General features: G+C 24.5%; 1 protein-coding gene across 1 annotated transcript; it reads left to right on the top strand.

Annotated features, from left to right (window-relative positions):
* The first annotated feature begins 4,022 nt into the window (after positions 1 to 4,022).
* Tsp74F (Tetraspanin 74F) lies at positions 4,023 to 26,517 on the top strand. Its single transcript, XM_011500752.1, has 7 exons — positions 4,023 to 4,407; positions 18,931 to 19,021; positions 21,341 to 21,535; positions 23,541 to 23,711; positions 24,337 to 24,429; positions 25,049 to 25,189; positions 25,978 to 26,517. The coding sequence occupies exons 2-7, from the start codon at positions 18,944 to 18,946 to the stop codon at positions 26,023 to 26,025; spliced, it is 726 nt and encodes a 241-aa protein (XP_011499054.1). The 5' UTR covers positions 4,023 to 4,407; positions 18,931 to 18,943; the 3' UTR covers positions 26,026 to 26,517.
* Positions 26,518 to 26,892: the final 375 nt, after the last annotated feature.

Here is a 26,892-nt window from a genome sequence, read left to right as displayed (position 1 = left end):
TCTTTTATAAATTTATTAATAAAAAATATCTGTATTTATACCATCAATATTTATAAATAATAAAAAATTGAACAAAAATTAAATTAAATAAAAATATCAATCCCAATGTGCTATAAATTTTTTTTTTATTATTAAAATCTATATTTACATTTTTTTTAATGTTCTTGACAACAAAAATATAGTAAAATATTTTTTATTATTTAATCAATAATAAAAGACTCAATTGTATTTTATGAAATTTTTATTAAAAGAAATAGTACTATTTTAAAAATTCTGATACAATTTAAGTATTCTATTACGAACGATAATTCGATCGATCATGAATCATATATTTTGCAATATTCAATTTTAATTGTTTAAAATATAATACATATTCATTTTTTTATTTTATATAAAGTAATATTTAATACTAAAATATATATCTAAAATTATATATATCTAAATATATATATATGTTTACGTAAAAAAAATAAATACGTATTGCATTTTAAACAATTAAATGTAAATTAATTAAACACATTATTTCGAAAACAACGTAAAAATATTTATTCTAAGAATAAAATGAACTAAAACGTTATGATTTCAAAAGTTGCATGAAAAAAGTCTACATTTCTCAAAACTGATTTTTAATTGTATTTTTAAGGGATTTTTAGCATTTAAAAATATAATGTAAAAATATTAATTAATCAATAATTTATTCTAAAAGTTCTTGATGTTAAAAATTGAAAAAATTAAACTTTTTGTTTTAAAGTTAGAAATAATTATATGAATTTTTTAAATATAATTATAACATCAAAATAAAAATTAAAATAATTAATGAATTTTAATAGACATCTACTAAGAGTCACTTTTTCAATATTATTCAATAAATTATATTTACTTAAAGCTTATGAAAATTATTAAATTTATATCGTTTACGAAATTTTATTTACAAATTTAACACCTAATTTTTATCTTTTACAGAATAACTTATAGATCTTTCATTTTTCCTATGCAGCTCTAATAATTGATAAATAAACATTTAAAAATGTATGATCTCAAATAATTTTAATTTTAATTTGAGCAGTCTATGCAAATAAGATTAAATTAAATAGTAATAGATTAAATGATGAATTAATTATATTAAATTTACATTACAATAAAACAGATTAGTGAAATACTTAAAAAATTTTGTAAATTTAAAACTTCAAATTTCCTTAGGTTTCCTTACGTATACAAAGTTTATTAAAAAAAATATTTTATATTACAATGATTGAAAATCCAAACAATGAATTATTTGTTTATAAATGTACAGTTATTTATATGAAATATTTGAATTACAATATATACATCTTGTAAAGAGGTAATAAGATTTTCAAAATAATATTTTTTTAATTCCTTTATTTAGTATTTAAAATATTTTTTAGCAATAATTTCAAACAATTTAAAATAGTTAAAAGAAATTTGCCAGAAATAAATATTTTTACAGAAACACAGAACGGAACACAGAAAATATTAAGATTTGAATTAAATCGTAAATCTCCTTTTACACCTGTAATAGGGAATTCTTTTATATATTTCTAATAAAGTATCTGAAAAGAATGTAAATAGATTTTTTCTTTTGTTTCTATAAAAATATATATTGCTTTATACATACACACACGCTTACATTTGCATATATGTGTATATGCACTATGCATATATATAGGCGTACTGTATGATAAATATTTTGCTATAAAAAATAAAAATATTATTATAAAAATAAAAATTCTCATTATTTAATAATTAATATTTAAATCGATGCTATTGATAAATAATTAACTTTAAAGTAAAATATTTATTTCTCAAAACATAGTAAAATAAATTAATGTAAATAAATTCAGTAAAAAATATTTTTAAATTTATAATAAAAAAATATAATTGTTAAAGAAACTATTTCTAAATTTATAATAAAGAATGTCAAAATGCATCATTTAAATATTAACTAGTGCTTTGTATTAATATTTATTAATATTTATAAACGATTTTTTTTCTATTATAAATATTTGATTCGTTATCTCCTAATATAGTAAAATCAATTTTGAACCTTTCGTAAGATATTAAATATGTTAAATTTTAGTTCTGTCCATAGTTACTATAAATAAATATTGTTACGGTCATATGAATAGGATTTTATTTGAAAATTAGGCAAACAATAAACAATAAATAAAGATAAACAATAGATGCGTGAAAATAGCTATAGTAACATCAAATAATGATATATTAATAGTTTCATATTTTATCAAAAATTCTATAAATTATAATAAATCCACATCTATTTTTTCAAATTATTTTATTTTGTAATATAAACAATAATTTTTATTCAAACTACATCATTATAAAAGAAAATTATGGTAATTAAGATACAATTGTTTAATTTTTCTTTTTTTTGTTTTTAATTTTTTACTTTTGATTAATTATAATTAATTTTGATATGAAATTACAAATAAATAGTCAATGGAATATTGTAATAATTAAATAGAATTTAATCTTTATATAATACAAATTCAATTTTTTTTTAATTTTAATACTTTCTTCTAATTACGCTCTTGTCAGTCAGAGATTTTTAAAATGTATTTGTAGTTGTGCATTATATATTATTAAACAATTTAAAGCACACTTTACTAAATTTATTTAATAGATAAAGAAATAAGTTTACTAATAATTTTCTTTTAACTTTTTATGAAAATTTCACGAGTCATACATTATATAATTCATTTCCTCATGTGGGATAAAAATTTTCTCACGTTAATATTTTCTTGAGTTTTTCAATACATACTTTTATAGAAGTTATTGAATTTAAAAAAAAGAAATCAACAAAAATTGATGCTTTTTCCATCCTTTTTTCATCAGTTAAAAACAACAGATAAAATTTATTTCTTTTATATAATTTTTAATAACGCAAAATCAAGTGAGATTTAAAAAATGTTTGTTCAACAATGGATGAAAATGAAAAATATTTATACTTATTTAAAATTATATACTATTTTATTATTTTTCTATCAAGTCCTACAATGGATCTTATTTTTAATATTATAATAATTGTAATATAAAAAAGAACCTGGAAGGTGTGAATTTACTAAATAAAATTCTAAACTCCCCTTAATAGTACTGTTCAAATATTTATGTAAGAAAAATCTTTTTCTTTATTGGTAAATTAAGCAAAGACAAAAAAAAATTTCAGTAACTATTTTAATATAAATATATAGATAAAATCAATTCCAATTTTTAGAAAATCTTCGAGTCTCTCTTTCATCTCTTTCAATAATAGCTGCAACTTGTTCCTAAGAAATATTTACCGACCCAAAAATAACAGATTACCGAGTCGAAACAGCAACCGACGCTTGAAATCCCAGCATAGAATAAGAAATATCATAAACCGACAATCGCCATGGCGATAGTCGTCAGGGCCTTCGTTTCTAAGCAATTATCCATGGTAAACATAAACACAAGGCCGCGATAGGCATCGCTCGCATATCTAAGCGAGATCTCACCCCGAACCCTAGCTGCTAATGAGATTACAAAAAGCCGCGAATGCGTGAGGTGCGCACAAGGAGTGCTGATGAGAGCGACTTGACGGAGAGGGGGGAGCGACGAAGGAGAGGGAAAGGCGTCGTCGGCGAAATATAGCTTACCTGCCACTGCCTCGGTTTACCTCCGGCAGTCCACCTCGAGCACCAGTTCGGTATAGAACAAATCGCGCGCGCGACTACCATAGACTTCTTCGAGTGGACACGCGACTATATCTCGTCCCTCTGTGTCCAGTCTATGTGGCGCCAATACCGCGCTTCTCAACTCGTTAACGACTTCTCCGGTGTGTATTATCGATCTCTTTCTCGTCTTCAAGCCTTCTCCATAGTCGCGCGCTTTTATATTAATGTCTTTTCATTAGCAATGGCGGGAGGCCGATTTTAAATTCTTTGTTGATTTTAAATTTAACCACGAAACACCGAATTTGTAGCATTTTTCATTTATTTGTAATCAAGTATTTCAACACGGGGCCTCGCGTTTTATCGCAGTATCTCGCTAAGTACGATCGGCCTAGAATCACCAAGGGCGTCACGTAATTTACGGAACTCTCTTCGCCTGGACATCCTCATGAAGAGGATCATCCTAATTACATGCATATTTCGCTGTCAGAAGTTCCATAAAGTAAACTGCGCTGGCAACTTGGGGAAACTCGGGTCGAAGTAATTGAAAACATGGTGGTGTATCGCTAATCGGGCACGTGGGTTGGGGGGAAATAATAAAACCGACGTGGGGCACGTGTGCGAGAACGCAGTATAGAAACGATTTCTTGACGGATCCTGTGGTATTTATTACAGATCGGCCAACGGTGAAACAGGATTGGAAGGTCGTCTTCGCGAGCCCGCCACGCCAATTTCAAAAGTAAGTACTAATATGCGCGCGCGCATCGCGGTTCTCCTTCAAGTTAATAAGTAGGTTAGAACGAGAGACCGGCGAGGACGATTTTCTATTTGAATGCCGGACGCGACGATTGCGCCGAAACGAAAGTGAGCACTGTCGGCGGAGTCCTTCGTTGTCCCCTGGCCGCTTACTGAACGAGACATTCCAAGCACACCTGCATGAGATAGAGCTCATCTCTCTTGAAGACTCATTGGGGTACCTGATGCCATCAACAACGATCAATTCTTGTTTTTAAGAGTGTCGTGTGTTGAAAGTGTCCGTGGAATTCGTGATGACGGTTCCGGGCACGGCCTTTGAATCTTTTTTAAATTTTGTTAGTAATGATACAAGCGGGATGCTTGAAACTCATGTTTTAAATTCTCAACCGCACCTACACGGTTGCCTGGCATATGATAATGCAAAGTCAACTTTACTAAGCAGTGTATTTCACATTACACTTCGAGTCCTTTATGTGTTTGCGACTTTGCAAATATCACACGTTTTTTGTTATTATGGTATTATTATAGACACTTTTTTAATAATAGGATTAGTTTAACTTTTACGGTTTAATCATTTGATCGTGTCATTAATAATGAAATGATGTGGGTATGTGGGCGCGTGAGCCTGAGCGCGTGCATGTGCATGGAGGAACAATATATAAAAGTGACAAAAGCATGTTTATTGAAACAAATTTATTCAGTTACGTAAAACATTTCTTATATATCTTTAAATCAATACTTCTTTTTCTATTTTTTCTTCTTAATATTAAAACAATTTAATGTAAGTATCCGTTATTTGGCATTTACAACAAAATGTATAACATATTCATCACACAATTATTTTATATTTTAAATACGCATACAAGAATGTAAAAATGTTAACACAAAAAAAATTGGATAACCTTCTCTAAATTAAATGTGATAAAAATAAAAACTACAGCATTCATGATAGCAGAAAAATTGATAGCTTTATAAACGTAGCTTATTAAGAAAATTGTTTGCATAAATAACACGCAAACATTTCTTCGATTAAACGGCAATAGAGCTAAATAATAATATAATAATAAATATTGTTATTGTTTCTGTTGTTGCTGTTGCTGCTATTCATTATTCACTTATATAAATACACGTTTATATAAACTGATCTTATTGTACTTCGAAGAAAATGTTCAATGAAATATAATATAAAACATATATAAATATATTGAAACATGTTATTAAAAATTTTATTTTACTTGACGTTCAACTTATAATAATATACAAAATTTTAAATATTCTTAAATATTTTAATTAAACAATTATTTTTATTTTCATTTTAATTAAATAATAATTAAACCAATTATTATTACAATTCAAAAATATTGTTTTTAATAAACTAAAATTTATATTATTCGGTCAAAATAAAATTAGAATCTATAATTTTAAGCGCACCATATGAACACACATTAATGTACATGCATAATTATCTAATTGTATCAACTCCATCTCCATTATACTTTTGAAAATTACGAAATTAAAACTTTAACACGTAAAATTCTTCTATTTAATTAAAATTATTATGAATTATTATTGAGTACTTTTTAAAATATCGATAATAGTTGAAGTATTTAAAGATATAATTGAATTGGGGATTGCAAAACAAATGATTTTCAAAAATGCACAAAAATTTAATGATAAATCAAACAAAAATTTTAAATTCAGTCTGAATAAATTAAAATATCTTTTAATATAGTACGAGAAATAAGTACAACAATCCAGGAGAAACATTATTATAAAATATTAAATATCTTTCAATTTATACCATTTTTTATATTTAAAGATTACTCCATACTCCCTTTCAACACACAAATCATATTAGACTAATTTTCAATTTTTCATTCTCAGTTTTGAATTTTCATTTTTGGTACTCTATTTATTAAGAAAATGTTTAAAACTGGCAAATTTATTAGGTTTGTATTAAATAATTATTCTATTCATTGAAGTTAACTTTAGATTTGTTTTAATTTATATAAATTATCTTAATTATAATTACCATATTGATTTTCAAATAGTTCAGATAATTTGGTTCATTTATCCTGTCTATAGAATTATAATACATATAAAACTAAGCAATTCTTTTATAAAAACTTTTATAAAGTAGTATTTGCATAAATTTTTAATTAAACTTCAAAATTCGTTTAAAATTAATAATTTTATAAATTAAATATTTGTGCATCTTAGATAAAAATTTGACATTAATACAATCATTTATTCTTTTTCAAATTCGACCCAAAATATCTCATATAATAAATAAAGCTTTGCTCAAATATTAATTTATCATTTTTCTTCAAAAGAAATTTAAACAATAACTTAAATTTTCTTTTCTAATAAAAAATAAAAAGAAATTAGTATTAACATTTATTCCGCGTCTGTAATATTTTCCATAAATGATTAAATAACTATTTATTTAAGAATTTGAAAATTCAATCTTAATTTACTCGTAAAATACCGTGATGATTATTAATGATTTAAAAATGCATTTGAAATATAGGCGTGTAATATAGCGAGTCATCGGTAAGGCGTCGTACAGGTAACTGTTGATAACTAAGTAGAAAATCTACATTATTGTCGATGATTCACTTCGTGGTTGGATGAATTATAGATAGTTCACACTGTTCATGGACATAGCTTGAGTCGACGAGAAAATTCGTGTTGTTGATTCGATAATATACACTTGAATTTCCACGTGCCGATTCCCGTGGGAAAGTATAAAGTAGAGTGATTATACATATAATTAATATCTTAGCACGGAATCAAAATGAAACAAATATTCATAATGCATTCCGCCATCAGGGACAATGATTAGTTCATCAATTAGTTCAAATTAATTTCCATGCATTGAATTTCAGATTTACTTCAACAGCTGGAATGAATTCTGAACTATCGCTTTCAGATAAAACAGTTTTATAAAGAGATAAAAGAGAGACGAATGAAAATCGACGAGTGTATTTATTAAAAATCATATTTAGCAGTACCAATTTTTTGGATAAACTGCTACTTATATTTGTTTATGATGCAATCCACGTGTATAAATCATAATTTATTAACCACTTAGCTTTACAAATAAATTAAAGTCAACCAAAGCGATTAAAATGAATTTTCAAATGGAATAATTGATTTGAATGCTGTAATGAGTGATTAATTCCAAAATATTTCTTCTTAAATTTTACCAAAGCGATTGATAAATCAGACATTTCATTCTTTCAGTTTACATTTCTTTATTATCAAACATAACATTGTAAATTTTTTCTTATAAGCAAGAATTACTTATAAGTCATGTATCAATTTACTATTAAAAATAATCAATTAATTTATGTTGTCCTTGTCATCATAATTATTTACATAATTGTTTCATAATAAATAAACACTCGTTGAATATTGATCAATAAAAAACAGAAATAGTTAATAAGCATGTGCCTTTGTCAACTAAAGTAACAGAAATAAAAAAATACGAAACTTTATTTCCTCATCACTCAAACCGTAATTGTGCTATATTTACTTCGCTTCGTCATATGCATGATTGTGACGCAGCAATACCCAACGTCGCGTGTCATAGAGCCCTTTTATTTTATCCTCCAACCCTCGAGTTCTTATGTCATACTCATTTTGTTCATGCGACACGAACTTATTAATAATTCTATGAGCATTACTTACAAATACTAATTCAAATACAAATACAAATTCTAATAAATAATTCTTAGAATTTTTGCAAACACTCAATCTAAGTGTACTACTTATAATAGTCGTTCAAAAAATTCAAAAATTTAATAAATGTTCAACTTATTTTTATACGATATAGATAATATTTATACATGTAAAAATTGATTTAGTAATGTAAATATAATTGTAAATATAATTCTATGAATGGAAAAATATTGAATATCGTTTAAATTTTAGAAACGCTTCCGTAAAATATAAAATTATTTCTGTTTAATATAGTAGATGCAAAGACAAAGAGTACAAATCAATAGAAAGTGGACACTTCAATCAATATCTGAGTATTTGACAAATTCTAATTGACTAAATTAACTGAGGAATCAATATTATTTGTTATATCATTATATAAATATTTGAATTTTTTAATGCACATCTTTGAACTATTATACAATACTACACCGTGGAATATTATAAAATCATATAAATTAATTTTTTTTCATTATAGAACATATTTTATAAAAACAAATATATAAATCTATTTAATACTCTTTATATTTATATAGCCAACTTTGACTTAATATTATACAATATATTATATATAATTTTTATGATAATCAAAATATGTGGTCAGATATTAGAAAAATATTTGACAAAACAAGAATCAGTTTAATAAATTATTTCAATACTTTGTTTTATTTAACACATATATATATATATATATATATATATATATATATATATACACATTCATTAGTATTTATATATTCATTAGTAATTTATACATAATTTAAAAATTACATTTATATATATAAATAATAATATGAAATAATACATATTAAATTATATATATGTATATATATTATAAAAATTTAAATAATCATAGAAGGTAAAAAATTTTAGAGAGTGAATTATAGAGTAAAAAGATTTGGCGGGAAATAATATTTTAATTGATTAATAAAATATTATACATTATTACAATAGTAATAATAAAAACTGAAATAAGCTAATTTAATATTTAGCAGAAGCTTTATTAAATTTATTTACAATCTTTAACTGAGCTGTCTTTAATTATATTCAATGGATTCTCGTTCTAGGTCAAATTACCAAACTAGTTCCTCCTATATTCCATAAATATATTTCTTTATTTCGCTTGAAATCTCTATTTCTATCCTCTATGCTTTCATTTTTCGTAACAATCAATTTTTGTTTATTCACTCGTAAACATTTCAATTTTTATTATTTTTCAATTTTTATTTTATTGTAATTATTTTAAAAACAAAAATATGAAACGTTTATGAGAAATATCTGGTATAAATTATTATTAAATTATATAATATAAACAAAATCATCGGCTTCTAAAAATAGTATTGATAATTTTTAATATTTATAAAAGGTATTATATATATATATATATATATATATATATATATTTATAAACGGGTAGATTCTTTATATTTATAAGTTTATTTATTATTTACTAATTGTATACATAATCAAATTTAATTTCATGGTTACAATTAAGCACTCAAGCATTAGAACATAAAACATATGGTTTTAATTTCAAATGAAAATAACTAATCAATATTATAGTAGAATTAAAATAATATCAATTTGCACCACTGTAGTATGATATTTTCATATGTAATCCATGCGACGACGAACCAGCTACTATAACTTAAATCAGTAAATAGTAAAAATGTCACGCATATGGACAACGTAATCAAAGTATGCAGCGTACTTGAATATTACGTAATTGCTATTGAAAATTGTCGGTGTACGGAAAATAGAACTCGGCATTTTTCATTTTTTATTATTACATATAAATGAGAAGGAATTTTAAACACAATTACAATTATCGTTTTGTGAAAAGCATATTTTTGCGCTTTAGAATAGATTTTATTTTATAAGTAATTTACAAATAGAGCGTCAAACATGTAAATTCCGACACGTTTTTCTTTTTTATATCTTTAAAAAATATTTTCATTTATATAAAATGAACATTTAGATTTTTTAGTTATATATTTCGTTAAATTGGACTATTTATTTTATAATTCATATTGTTCAACAAGATTTTGAATCATGGCCTTCACATTCATCACTCATATTAATAATAACGATACATAATTTTATTCTCGAATGTTTATTTTTAAAGAAAAAAATGTAGAAAGGGATTTAATCCTAATAGTAGTAAGTTCTTTATGTTCTAATTTTATTCTTAAAAAAAAATGTAAATTTATACGGAAAAATACATTTTTTCAAATATAATATTGATTTTCTTAATCTCTGTTATCTATTGAACTTCGAATATCTGCAAATAAAAATTTTGTTGTCATTACAGTCGATGTTTACTATCTTAATAGCTTCAATGATTTATTTAAATGATCCAGATAATAATTATATAAAATTTTTATTAAGAACATTTTACATATCATATTTGTTTAAGAACTTATAGCATAGAACTTTTATAAATAACGTTTACACAGAAACGATTTTTCTATTTTTGTACTAAACACATAACTGTACATTAAAATATGACTAATTTACGGTAATAGATCTTTGTATAGTATTTCATCAAATTATTATAAATATTATTACAAATTTTATCTTTCATCTTTAATTAATAAAATCCGTACATTCTTTATAATGCATATCCATTATATATATATTCATTCAATTATTACCATTTTGTACAAATTATAATTAACATATATTATTTATATTGAAGAAATTGATATTCAAATAACTCCATGATTAAAAATACGTTGTTATCGTATCGAATATACTAATAGATTTGGAAAAAGAACAAAAAAGTTACATGTAACTTGTAGAGAAAGAAATGGTCGTTTTTTCTCAAAAAATATTGATTTAACTCAGTTTATTTTGTATAAATATTCTTGTAATAACTTCTTTCATTTTAAAGTTCTATTATAATAATGAAATAAAAATATTTTAATAAGAACAATAAAGCATTTAATGTATATTTTAATTTCTCGTTAATTCTACTAAAAATAAAAGATTAAGCAAATCTTTATATATACTTAATATATACTTAACTGGTATTATATTCAGAATAATTTGGCTTTCAAATGGTGAATATAAAATTTTATTTTAAGATTATAAATTGCATTTAATACTTGAATAATTTCTATAATTTCTTTATGTTGAAAATTTTACATTGTGAAGACACCGCAGCGTCTACTTAGAGTATTACATAATACCTGAAGTAGTAGATTGTATAATTTTTATCATTAATTAAAATTACAGTTTCATTCTCACTAAGCATTCAAACCTACAACTTAAAAACTTGCAAATTTTGAATATATAAAATAACAATTTCAATAGCTCACAAAGCGCTAGAACAAAATTTTGTCTTTTCACTTCATGAGGAATGGATATATGCTGGCAATACCTAAACTCTATCATTGTAGTATCATCCGTCGTAGTATTTATTTTAAAACACCGTTATGATCTCAACTTCATCTCAACCAAATTCAATCTCGTTATCGCGCTTACACAACGGTGCTCCGCTTCTTTACCTTATGTGTATGCACCATTGTTTTCTCTTTTCCCTCGCAACTCGGCACTTTCGTAGCCACTCATTGGAGTACTTTCGTTTTTGGGAGAGTGGCGAACTCAATGTACATGAAGAAAAGGTTTTTTTTTTTTTAAATCGAAGTCTCCTCGCCATCAAACTTCTAGTAGTAAATAGTTCATTAACATGCACTAATGTTTAAATATGCTGTGCGTAAATATAACCCTTAAGACTCTAAAATCCCTAATTAATATTCCGCGTCATTCAAACTATAAAATCATGAAGAATCCTCAATATTCTAGCCAATATATAAGAAAAACTAAAAAATACGATGATCTAATTTGAAAAAAAGTCAACTGAATTAAACTAAAGTAATTAATTCCTCGTATAGAGACTTGCATGATATCACCTTTAATGACATTAAGTAAATCTCTCGTTATAAATGATGTGAACGTATAATGCAAACTCGGACGTTCTCTATTATCATAAAAAATAGTTCAATTCGCCATCTAATTTACTTAATTTGCAACTGTTTTATACATTTATCTTGGTACATCATTTTGACTTAGTAAGAATACTAATAACTTGATCAATAACATCCATATCAATGTTAAAATAATAAGAATAATAGTAATTAAATTCTACTTATAAAAATGATGCCAATGCTATTAATAATATGCATATAAATGGTATAACGTTAGATGTTAAAACATATGTTTATGGATTAGTTACATAAGTGAATAAAAATATATTTTATTTGACTTAAAAAATATTCATAATAAATAATATCAAGACTTATATCAGAACATTCCGTTAAATATTTGTCATTCCATAAAATTAAAATTGATAATATAGTATATGTAATATTTAATATATAATATTTACTTATACCTATATTCGACTACAATTTACACCAAAATTTAAAAAACTAAGAATAATTGAATTGATTTAATTTTCATTTTATTATTTTTTATAATTATTTTTATCACAGTTTAAATTAAAAATAATCCCATTGATCACGTGCAACTAAAAAAAATGCTTTCTAAATTATATTAATAATATTTCATTTAAATATTGTGTTCGTTAAGTTTGTTAGATCATTATTATTTATTATAATTATGTTATATATTATTAAATACATAAAAATAATTACTTTTAATACTTACATTATTGTGATTAATAGTACAAGCAATTGAAGTAAAATAATAATACAAAAAAAAATAAATTTGTTGACGATTCTGTTGCCCTATTTTAAAATCATCAAATATTATTCAAAGTGGAAAAGCAAAAGATGAAGTAATATAATAAAATTCATTATTTTACGTTTCATTGAAGCATTTTTACTAATTTTACTACTAAATCGTATCCCATTTTTTTAATAAAAGGAAACATAATTATATATGGAATTATTTTACTAATCATAATAACGAAATTAACGAGAGTGTTGAAGTTTATCTCACTTAATTATATATTATTCTGACAACTACAAGAAAACATAAAAATTTAAAAAATTTAAAGTAAAGTTTATCCAACAATTTAAGCTATTTTCTAAAATATGCTAATGTAAATTTAAATAAACATTACTATAGTCAGTAATGATTATCTTTATGATTCATCTAATTAAATATTCGAAAAATACTATTATAGTAATTTCTCAGAAGTTTTTTATTGCTTTATTACAGTGTTCAATTATTCAGTCTTGATTACAAATTACAATATTTAATTATCTAGCGTAAAATATCTGTTTTTTTTTAATGTAATTTTAATTTACTTCGAATTTTTGTTATTTTATATTTTAATCGATAATTGTAAACAAAGTTTCAGATTTTATAATTTTATACTTAAACTAATTTTGCACTTACGAAATAAAAGTGTTAAAAAATAACTAAAAATTATTGGAATTAAAAAATCCATTCAATCAAATTATAGTCACATTCTTGTACTTTACTCAAGACAAAGGTACTTTACTCGAGAAGAATTCATTTACATTAAAAAATACATTTAGTATTATGAACAGATAGTTTCATTATCAACTTAATAAATTGATATATAATGAATCAAAAATATAAAATAAAAAACAAGTTACTTATTAAAAGAAATTAATAAAAAATGTAATAAATCATTTTGATGCAAGATTAAGTTGTCACATTGAATTCAATGGTGCATCATCAAAACTGAAATTATTGATTTAAATTAACTTGTCTTGACATTTTTTATAATGACCAAATGGAATAAATGGTTCTTTAATAAAGTAAATTTATAAAGGAATTTGTCTCTTGATTTGAGTAATTTCTTGTAAATCATAAGTAATATATTGAATTTAAAAAGTCTTACAAATTTTTTATAATATTAATGCCGGTTTTTAATCATGGCATACAAATATATATGTCATTTAACAGATTAATAACAATGCTAAAATATGTAGTAATAGTTACTTTATTTGCTAGAGTACAGTAATATTTATCCTTAATTTCTAATAAATTTTATATCACGTATCGAAATAGCGGTAATTCGTTAAGACTCACTTTCAAAGTATGAAAACTCTGTCGTAGATATTAGAGTCAGAGAGTGCACACCATGACTACTCAAACATCGGATCTGAGCTCCTCTGCAACCTTAGCGTGAATTCTTTCGCGTTCCAGCTGTAACATTATCCAAGAATCACAAGCTCGTTGGAACTATGTCGAAAAGTGTGGACCACCAATGTCAATCCACTTCATATTGACAGTATTAGAGCCTTACATTATTGTTTACATAAAAAAAAAAACAGAAAAAAATAGTAAAATAACAAAAGCAAGTTTCGAGGCAACGATATCTTTGTAGAGAAATTGTCGTCAATGGAAAAATGGCAATTGATGTTTTACAATTTTTCAGAGTGCCGAATTTATGATCGATTTTCATAAATCTTAAAAAAGCTAAAAACTATAGAAAAAATTTATTTGTTTGCTCGTATGAAGTTGGTTTTATATACTAGATTAAATTGACTTTAAATAGTGCTGTCATGAAGACATATGATTTTTTAATATAAACTTCATTGACGTCTCAATTATTTTTCTATTTAGAAAATTTTAAATATAAATTATATTATTAAAAAATCTATAAATCTACTTATAGAAATCTGTAGCGCCTAACGATATGACATTATAAGTATGTTATACATTCTTTGCTAGGATGATAAATAAATACTTGAACACAAAATTATATTGTTTTATAAAGCAAAGATAGATTGACAATTTTATTTATTAAACATTTTTAATAGGATATTAAATTATGGGAAAAAATTTATATTAAAACCTGTATATTTAATTATATCTTATATGATTTATTTTGTAACGAAAGAAGGCTCCGATCTCATTAATAAAATTTATAACATTTTAGTGCCCCACTAAAGTATTATGTATTTTTTTTTAATTCATCTATCATTTACATACAATATATTTTTTATCCTGCTGTATTTTAACATTAGATTTGGGTTAAATAAAACTATTTTTATTACACAGAGAGATCATTTATTAATAACATATTGCATTCATATTAACATATATAGAAATCTGAGTTGACTAACATTCACAATTCTCTTAATTTATTTTATTTTTTATTGGACATTCCTCCATTATTAGATTTAGAATGTCGTTATGAAATTACAGTTGTAATAAATTGCATTTAAAGCAGTGGTTTTTAAGGCATTAATGGACAAAGATTTTCTACTTATAAAATTCTTTGATTAACTTATATTATAATTCTTTGATTTTATCATAATTGTGTATAAGCTAATATTGAATTATAAAGAAAAGTCTTTTACCAGATTGAAATGTTTGTCAATGGATAGCTAATGAATCTCATTAATTATCTCTGCGTATTTTTATTAAGGATCATAATATTCAATTACCTAATTTTTTAATTTTAATACGGCTTAACGTAATGCTAATAGCAAGAATTATTTTGACATACTTCACTTTTGAAATTATATCCATGTGCATATGACTATCTTGTGTATAAGTAGAAAGTCATTCGAGTAAATACGCAAATAGAAGTCATCAGCAAAAATAAATAAACTCGACTTTTCTGAATAAATCACATTGAGCTACTCGTCGTTGAATAAAACACATTTGCTCGACTATTTTACTTAATTATCAACAAGAATCGAAATACTAACAATATTATTGCAATATTACAATTTGTATAATCATTCTTATTAAAATTAATATCAGTCATATTTGCAGATGTGTTTGATTTATTTTAAAAATAATTCAGATAATTAAATTTGTAGCCCTTTATTTTTCAACTAACTCAAATCTAACATATTTGAAAAATAATAATCTATTTTATATTAACAGTAATTTCTTAAATAGAAAACATAGATAAATATAAACTTAATTAAAAAATTTTTTAGAAAGATTTTTATCTAATCACTACAGTTTGTTTTTATCACAAATATGTTCTGATTAACAGTTTAATTATTACTAATTAAATGAAAACTATACAATAGTTAAAATAACATAGGATTATATAAATAAATAAATAAATAATTAAACAAGAAGAATTACTTATTAATTTTTAATGTTTATTTAATAACTAAACATAAAGAACAACTAAACAATAAATATAGAATTCATTATCTATCAATGCAAAGTATCGGCTTCTTTCTCTATCAGTTTCCATTTAAGTTCATTTATGAGAAAACTACAATTCATAGGTTACATTATCATTTGTTTAAGAAAAATAAAAAAATTTAATCAATTTTAAAGCCGTTTTTAGATATATTTATTTTTATCTGTCTTGCATTTTAATTTATATATTATTGGTCATAAAAAATAATATATGCTAAACGTATAAATAGTTAAGCAAAATGTGTACAAAATGTTAATTATGAGCTTACGTGTGACTGCCTAATGCTCTTACAAACCAGCTATAGTAATTACTGTTAATAATATAGACTGATATAAAAAATTATTTAAATCATTACAAATGTAAAAATAACTATTAATTTGAAACATTTACTTTGAAAATCATTATAAAATAAAAGGCATTATATATTTTAAGAAACATATATATATTATTAACTTAAATTGGCATAATAGTATATTGTATTATATAAAAATTATGAAAATATATTTAACCATAAAAGCCGAAAAAATATATTAAAGTTACAATTATTGTAATTTTAGAAACATAATTTAAATATCAATGTTTTTGGATATATGAATTACAATATTTTTCTTATCTTCTTTGAACATATATTATAAATTTTATTGTATTTAAAAAAATAAGCGTAGAGAACAATTTTAGTGTGTAAGGCCTTCAGTGTATTATTAGTGTACGTGTCACTGTTTGAGTCATGGGTAGGCTAAAAATATAAAAGTATTCAAACAAATTTTTTATGTATCAAATATAGTAATGTAAATAATATATGTGAAAAATTAAAAAGAAATTATCCTGAAAATAAATTACGCTATTATATCATTAATTATTTATCAAGTTTTACAATTTTTGTGAATTTTGTCTTTTATAAAATTTTAATGAACCATTAAATTAACTCAATCTTAATTCTTTGCAATGAACAACGTACTAACATAAACTAACCAAAAAAAAAAATTGTATGAATAATATAATGTGTTAATGCTTACTTTTGTAATGAACAATTAATATTGCCTAGAGTGAAACAGTGTAAGTTTTTACTCGTGATAATATAATAGTCAATTTACAAGATACAGAACATTTTTAATTTTTTAAATAATGAAGAAGATTTTTTACGATTGAAAAACGTATGATTCGTAAATTGCCAACTCCAAATCAAAATTTTATGAAAAAAAAAATTATATGAAGACCTTGACAAAGCTATAACCCAATTTAATAAAACACGCGAAGAAAAATTTATATACGTTAAATATGCTTCAATTATATTTAAAGTGAATCACATACCTACAATGTATTGCATAGAATATATAATACATCAAATATATATACATAGAAAATACATTATAATGCGATTGGACTACCTTACTTAATATTTCTTTACGTACTGCCAAACAATGGTTACTTGCATTTTTTTAATAATTCAGTAATGATATATAACGTGAAAATTTTATAAGAGCCAAGCATACTCAATTTTCGTAACGAAAAATTATAAAAATGTAAAATTATATGATAATTAGACGAACGTCTGATAAACTTAAAAATTAAAAATATGAGCGACGACTCTTTGAAGGCTACAAAAAAGTAATTACACATAGTTTCTATGAGTTTAAAAGCTATTCTAAAAGTGAAGAGATATAAAATGATGAAGTGTAATAAAACCACGCAAACTTAGGAAATAAAAACGGAAGTGATAAATTGAGATGATTGGTCTGAGATGATGGGAATATTTACAAGTAAACGGGGAGGTAAATAAAGTCGGTCACTAATCGTAATAGACTTTGGTTACGTCAGCTACAAACACAAGGGATTCACGGTAAAACGTTTTTCCCATAATCTTAGCTACATATGCAATCTCAATTGATCTTATCACTGCAGTTGTATTTTTCACGTAATACATAATTCATTCTCGTGAACTTGAATTTATATTACTTGTCAACGTTTCTTTTTTTTTCTATTCAATTCTACAAATCAGACACTTTATCGCAAGTACTGTTTCTAGACTAGATGATTCTAGCAATTTTTAAATACATTAACTTTAATCATAGTCTTATTACAATTATTTTAAATATACATATGCATGCAAACACACACACACATATATATACAAATATATTCCCGATGCATGTAAGACTAAATTGATAATGTACATATGTGATTCACTATACTATTTTTATAAACTATATTCGCATCTTTTATTATATTAATTCGATTACTACTGACATTTTTTACGTTTCTATATAAATTCTTTATAAAAATTAAAAAATCTTACATTCTGTAAGTATATAAAAAATGTGATATAGTGTTTGATCGAACTCCTTCAAAAGTTCCTTTTCAAATTTTAAATTGTAAATAATATTTTTCATGCGTGGATCAATTATAAATAGTCTTTATCGGTATATCTATTGCAAATACTTAACATAATCAGTGTCCTATTATGCTATATCAAGTAAAAATATTCATTGAATTAGGAATATTCCCATTGTGTAGATTAATTATGAATCGCAGAAAAGAATTATAGAAACTCGCTGAAGCAAACTTATTAACTTTATAGACTTTTACGCATAGACTCCGTATTAATTTATACAGCTGATATATTATATATGTTAACCGACTCATCTTACCTGCTTACAATTGTTTCAGATAGCAACCAAGGATGGGCTACGATACAGAAATGGACAGCTGCGGCCGCTGTATGAAGTACACACTCTTCGTCATAAATTTCATCATTTTCGTAAGTATCACTCAATGATCCCTCTCAAAAGACGAAATCTATCCAGTATTTTCGTGTACTTATATGTGGGCGTGTCTCTGCATTCACTATTGGGTCAATTTTGTAATGGCTTTATTTATCAACGGTGTTGTTAGCGCGTGGGATATTTTAACGGCTTAATTTAGCGCTTTTTGGCTAGGCATTTTTTGCTCTATTTTCCCGACTTTAATGCGCGTGTTTTATGTAATGTGCGCTGTTAAATTGAACTCGTCAATTTAATTGGAACCAGTGAATTAAATAATGAGAGCGAACAAATGCGCGCTTAAAAATGTACTTGCAATTAATATTAGTAATGTACGCCATCATTTATTAATAAATAAATCAAAATCAATGACCGAGTACTATCACTATCTATCTCGTCTTCGTTTCTTTTTTTTTTTAAATTACGTAATATGGAAAATACAGGCATTGACGACTTTATATTCGTTAAATAAGAACATAACCTTGGCGCCAATTCTATTGTTATTTAATATATTACATATACAATAAATACATGACCTTCGAATTATTTATTTTTAGTCAAAAATCCTTTACAAAAAAAAACTACACTTTGGTAGCTGTTACTGTAATTTCCGTTGTCATATCAGTTAACCAAAAGCTGCCACTCCAAAAACAAAAGTAATGACTTTCATATTTTCCAATGAATAAATTTTTACATTACGGATGTTAACTACAAAGTAATATTAAAATATAAATTATATATATATATATTATATGCTATTATATCTATGAATTTTATAAATGAAAAAATATATAATTTAGATAAATATTTATTAAAAACGTTATAAACATAGTACCACGTCATTAATTATCAATAGCAACTATTGAATTAAGTAATACGCATTTGTGTGAAGTGCATTTAAAAGACAAAAAGAGAAACTGAGTCAGATGGTGTCACTCTCTCTTTTACATATCAGCTTCGATCGTTTGCATTTGATACGCAGTTTACTATGCAAGTCTTCTTACCGCGTTTAGTAATTCTAGCATTATTTTGCATATCAACCACTATATTAATTGAGTATAAACATTTATGAAGTCAAAACATTATTCATCCTCATTATTATTAAAAATATTTTTTATTAAATTACTGCTTCAGTTCAGTAGAGTGCAAATATTCAAATTATAGTTATTGTTTTAACAACTAAATTTTTCTTTTACTAGCCAATGAAAGAAATTGATTTTCTACATACGTTCAACATAAAAATTTTTGTCATTATTTATAAGCTGCTAAGAACAGACGTTTGAATATCCACTTTTAACATGGAGACTATATGTAATACTGATTTTTTATCACATATGATTCTATTTTCTGTATGACTATCCCATCCATTACTTTACACAAAATAAGTGACGTTCACTGTAATGGAACATATGCCTGCAATTTTTTAAACTTCAAGGGCGTCATATTTATTATCACTACAATATTTATATTACTAAAATTGAAAATATAGTATTTTAAATGTAATTTTTGAAAATTAATTTAAATACGCAATGAGTTTTTCAAAGCGAAATTGCATTGTTTAAAATTATTTACAATTGATTTTTTAGGTTATCCTAAAGACATAAGTTCAGTAATTGATACATACATGGAAAAGTAATAATTAATGATTTGTTCATTCCGTTCCAAATTAAAATAAAATCGCGACTACTGAAAACTTTAGCGCAATTTCACACTGTTAATAGAAAAGAAGTGTTTATTTATTGATTATTTTATTAAAGTAATGTTACACAAAGTGTTGAATTTTACTTAATTTTTCAATATAGATCAAAAGAATGAATTATAAATCCTTAATTATTTAAAGATTTTGTTAAAATTCGTTATATAGCTACAAGGTAAATAACTTATATCTTATATATTCATATTAGTATTATTATTACTTATTATTGTAATAAACGTATGACGTAAGGAATGTCCGATTTCTCTACCGATTAAATTTAATTTACAATAGAGAATTTACATAGCTTATTATAATTGAAACATTAAATATTTTAAATATACTTAATTTGTTTGCCAAATAGATTAACTAATGAATACTTCCGTTTAATGAACACTTTATATATTGCATATAAATATAATTTTAATTTTAAATTCATTGACATTGTCGTTAACATTTTTTCACTACTTGAAAGCATATTGAATAAAAAAGAACTGTGAAAAATATTCACTTTCGCCCATCGATAAAGTGCATAAAAATTCACCAAAATTGTACAACTTTACTAGATTATATATCTCATACAATACAAGTGTCAGCTAAAGGATAATTGAAATTTGATTTATAGATTGGCGGAATATGCATCACGGGCCTGGCGATTTGGGCACTGGTTGACAAAGTGAATTATGTGAGCGAACTGACCGGCAATAATCTACTTACCGGCACCGTCTACGTACTCCTCGTCGGCGGTATCATCGTCTCCATAATTGCGTTCTTCGGCTGCATTGGTGCATCGCGAGAAATTAAATGCATGCTCCTTATGGTGGGTAACGCAGTTGAACACTAATACTTTTCATTATTAAATACTACATATTCTCTATTGTAAAAAAAGAACTTGAGCCTAGAGTAATCCGATTTTTGTGCAATTTATAGGTGATCACATTGTCATATTAAGTCTAATTTTAAATAGAGATAATTTCAAAAAAGACTGATCGTAGCGAATAATGCAATAGGAAAATTAAAATTTATGTCAGATGAGGAAGAGACCTTAATAGTTAAATTAAAAGTGCGTCTGGAAATTTGTCAATTTTTTATTATGTGGTTACTCGGAATACTTATAAATAATGAAAGCGTAACTAGCGCTTTTAATAATATTTATCTATTTTCGTTGTTGTGCCCTACTCCAGTTGGACGTATTTTTAATCGCCTATTTGGCCGCTACACTATGGTTATCCCAAATTTTCAAGTTTAGCTAAATTCAAAGTAAACTAATATTAAAATTTAATTTAATTAATAGTATATTAATAATTCAACAATATATTTTTTAAATACAATTTGTTTCAATGTATGAAATTGTAATTTGCAAAGACTTATCTAGAAAATACATGATAAATTATGTCGAAATTTATTTTTGTATATGTACATATGTACATATATATATATATATATATATATGTAAAGATAAATAGAAAACATATAATGAGGAATGAATTAATACTGACTAAAATACTATAATCTTTAAATAGAACTTGTGTTTATATATCTATATATCTTCGTACTTTGTACTATATTTTTATCTCTTGTTATCAACGCATTCTAACAAAAAACGATAAATAGAAGTCTTGACTTCAACTATAATTCAGATTACTATAATATTCCAGGAATTTGAATGAATTATGAATTTTGATTTATCATTGTTCGTATGTTTTTAATACCATTGTCTATTTTACGAATATGATGACTTGAATAAAAATAGAAATGCCATTTAATTGCTAAAAATAACAAAATAAGTACGTAAACTTTAGAATGAAAAATAGTTCATACGTAAGGATTTGTTTAGATAATGATTAAATTTTGTAAATATAATTTTATACTTTTCCATTAAAAATATTTGCAAATTTTATATATTTATATATTTTATATAATTTTACATATTTTAGAAAAATATAATGTAAGTTATAACAAATCAAAATAAAGTTCATAAAGACATCAAATATAAAGAAGAAGAAAAAAATGATATTGCCTCATTTTCTAAACCAATGTAAAAAGACTCAGTGCCAAATACTTATTGCTAATATCATACTATAAACTATCTTTGGCATATATATCAGTTGCTGATCATGCATGTCTTTTGACACTGTCAAAGTAAAAAAATTATCAAAAAAGTTATTCTTTAATACAACTCTTTGACTTTTAATTTTGATTTTTAATTAATCACTATTATGAAAGCTGATGTAACGCATTAAGTAAAAGCTTCTTTTTGGAAAGTAGTGAAAATTTAATTGGATATAATTTGTGTATAAAAAAAAGAGTTACTTTTAATTTACTATTTATAGAAAAAAAATTAATTTAATTAATAGACATTTTAATCATAAATTAGGAACAACATTAGGAATAAATTTTAATTATCAATAGTAATTAGTTACCTAAATAGTAGTTATAAGTTATAAGTTAGTAGTTATAAGTTATATATTAATCAACTTCAAATATAAATTAAATTAATAGAATTTAAAGCAAGTGATCACAGTTTTGTTAAAAATATGAAGAAAAAAAAGATTTTTTGTCCTTAAAAGTAATATAGCGGTAAAATCTTTGTTTCCGAAAGAATATTGTACATAAAAATAAATATCCATTCATACATGAATGTTAACTGTTATATATTGATAACATTTTAACTTACCACAACCAATATACTTTATTTTCTTTTTTGTTTTGTAAATGAACTGACACTGAATTTGCTTTGTTGTTTATACGATATCATTATCTAAGATATTGTCATAAAAAATGTATTAATGTTCGTTAAAATTTATAGATGAATTTGTTTTCAGTATTTCATAATTGTATTATTGCTGTTCGTTATTATTTTGATTGGTGGTGTATTGGGCTACGTTTTCCGTGAAAAATTTATTGAAACTCTGCAGCAGCAAATGCAAAACTCGATGCATCTTTACAGAGAGAAGAAAGAAATTACAGAAGCTTGGGATTTCGTTCAATCCAAGGTTAGAATTTATTCTATATTTTATTCCTATCGAATTTATATTATTTTTTATACTTTTTCATTCATTTATGATATGTAATCAATATTCATAAAATCAATAAATTTACAAAAATAAAATATTTAATTTAATACTTAATAAATTGTTTTGCAAACTTTTATTTTCCTTTATATCAAATAAAAATTTATTGAATATTTTAGTTTTTGTATTTGTATTTATTTTATTTTTTTTTTCATATAATTAATTCAAATAAAAAATGTCAAAAATCAAAGTACAATACTATACAAAATTATTCATATATGCAATTTAAAACTTTGAATTAGTAATACATCACTAAATCTGGAATTTAAATCGGTAAATGATTCTGATTTATTTTTCAACACTGAAACTTGATTAAATTATAGAATTGTCATAATGTATCAAATTTTTAAGAACTATTTTAGCATATATAATGGATTTAAATCATAGGAAGTCAATTTTGTAGATAAGATAAATATTTTTCTCTATGTTTATTTGACTATACGGATTTCCGTGAATAAGCGAAATTTCATATGTATAGAGATTGGCAATACCTAATACTCTTATTAAAATTATAACAATTCCGTATTAATTAATTCGTTCTTTGTAGCTTCATTGTTGTGGTGTTCGAAGTTGGCAAGATTGGTCTAGATATTTCAATGAAGTACCAATCAGCTGCTGCCGTGAAATGACGGATGGAAGGGTAAGATTGATTTTTGACGATAAGAATAATCTTTCTCGTAATATTATTCTGTGTTATGTGATATTTTACGATTAATTAAATTGACCATATTAATATATTATTCATTTGATTTATAAATAGTTCTGTAAATATTACTTTAACATTTTTTTTATTTAATAGGTCTAACAATAAAATTTGCAATAAAGAATTATAATTCATATCTAAGAGTAATGCCAAATAATATACTGTATTATAGTATCGATTTTGTGATGAATTAAGGCTATTATTTTGTAAACTCAATAATACTCGAATGTAAAAAGAGATATCTGAAGATTTATAGAGAACAATCACCAATCGGAAATTTAAACACGCGCCTAGAGTAACCTATACAATTAATATTTTTCATCTAGCGATCATTATCCTTATCTTATTTTGTCATACGCGTAAAATCACCCCGTACTCGAAGTATCCACGAGCATACTCAGAAATACCAGTCGTGGGCCTCGAGCGATCCACGTCCGCTTTCACCAAACTTTCTCACAAGCATATCTCATTGCATTTCGCGAGTTTTAACTCTGTATGCGCGTGTGTGTGGTTATACGCGTATATGCGCTCTATTATTGTGTGTGGAATATTTCAGCCAATAGCCTGCAATCGATATCCGGACTCGATCAACCAATACAACGCTTATCCCTGGGGCTGCGTCGAGGCCACACAGAACTTCATGCAGAAGCACGCGGCTGTCCTCGGTGGTGCAGGTTTCGCCGTCGCCTTTCTTATGGTAATTATAAAACACCGAAAACTACTCGAGGGACGAAGCTTTATTTTAAGAAACGAAACAAGACGCGAGCGAGCCTATCTCGGTGATTTAGTAGATGTGCTCTTTTGCGATCGGCGATTTTCTAGCACTTTACACCGGAATAGACGAGATGCAATGCTTTACCAGGAAACCAAAAGGCCAATGTTACAGTTTTGTAGTGTTAAAATATATCTTCGTGGAATTATATGTTTTAAGAGCAAGATTCGCATACAAACACATGTGCCATTGTATTGATATAAAAAAATCCTAAACCCGCTGTTAGATTATTGGAAGTATATTGATTATTTTTATAAATAAATTAATAACTATGAATTAATAATTAATCACTAGAAATAAATTTCGCCATTAAAATCCAAAAATTCATTAATAATTTAAGTATTAAGTAAATATTTATAAATAATTAAAAATATTATCTAATATTTAAAATTATTTTAATTAATTTGATATGTAGGCTCTCTCTCTAAGGCATATGATTGTCCTTAAAGTAAATTTATATTTGTTTTTACAATACATGTTAAAATATAAAATATACTTTCCAAATACAAAGAGTTTGATTTATATTGATATTATATTACGGTGAATGATATATTTACGAAATGTATCAAGTAAAAAAAATTCATTTGACAGTTGAAAATTATCTCCATTACATTGAGATGATTAATAATAATAATAAAACTATTATTTTTAAAATTTATTCAAATTTTTTTAATTTACAAACTATATAATAAAAATAATAATTCTTGTTACAGCTTCTTGGAATGATTTTCTCCTGTGCACTATTTAAAATGATACACTGAAGCAGCAATAAAGATATCTGAGATCAAATTTATCTAACGTCGAAAATTGAAATCAGGACTTACGATGTAATATAAAAGTGAAAGCTCGCCTCCGTCCTAAATAAGACAAATTTCAATAAAATGAAGGAATCCACAACTGATGTTCTTTAAGGGATATTTTCTAATATGAAAAACCACAATGACCAGCCATCCATAAATGTTTAATTTAGAGATCCAAAATAGATCTCGTTTTTTACTAATAATATTAATTTAATGCTAGATTTATGTATAATATAATAGTTTGCTATATTTTTATATTGCCGAGGCATAATTGTATTATCATTTTTTACGTATAATTGCTACGGTGAATTATTACTATCACATTTGTGCATGCGGCAAAATAAATAAAATTTGTCTTATCCCGGTTATTCTGATATATTGTATTTGATAGTACAATTACAAAACAATTGTTTCTTGAGTAAAACTAATGTTCTTAATACATAATGATAATCTTATTTATTACATAATTTCAAATAAAAATACATAATTATTAAATTCAATAAATAAGCAAAGAATAAAGTAGTTGAAGGTATATATACCAATTTATTTGTTATTCCATAGTATCAAAGTATGAAAACCGATGAGATTTAATCAATGTAAAAGTTATACGAACAAATAAATATTATCCAAACAAATATTTTTTACATATGCTCAATATTACACTACGGTCTTTATCAATTGTCTCATGATAGCCTTTGAAAATGTAGCGTTTCAAATTTTTACATTGATTAAGTAATAAATTTTTTACTTAATGAATCATAAATAAAAATTTTATTGTACATAAAATTTTTTTTTTAATAAACTGTAGTCAATTGTGAGAACAAAGTT

This window comes from Ceratosolen solmsi, unplaced genomic scaffold (genome assembly GCF_000503995.2).
Source record: "Ceratosolen solmsi marchali unplaced genomic scaffold, CerSol_1.0 scaffold10, whole genome shotgun sequence".
Taxonomy (NCBI): Eukaryota; Metazoa; Arthropoda; class Insecta; order Hymenoptera; family Agaonidae; genus Ceratosolen; species Ceratosolen solmsi.
The sequence above is the reverse complement of the archived record's forward strand: the minus strand, read 5'-3'. Positions and strand labels throughout refer to the sequence as shown.

Excerpts from the sequence above, each read along its gene's own strand:
- Tsp74F (XM_011500752.1), top strand. The coding sequence starts at position 18,944 with ATGGGCTACGATACAGAAATGGACAGCTGCGGCCGCTGTATGAAGTAC. Across the intron at positions 19,022-21,340 it reads TCATAAATTTCATCATTTTC|ATTGGCGGAATATGCATCAC; the intron begins GTAAGTATCACT and ends TTTGATTTATAG. Across the intron at positions 25,190-25,977 it reads TCGCCGTCGCCTTTCTTATG|CTTCTTGGAATGATTTTCTC; the intron begins GTAATTATAAAA and ends TTCTTGTTACAG.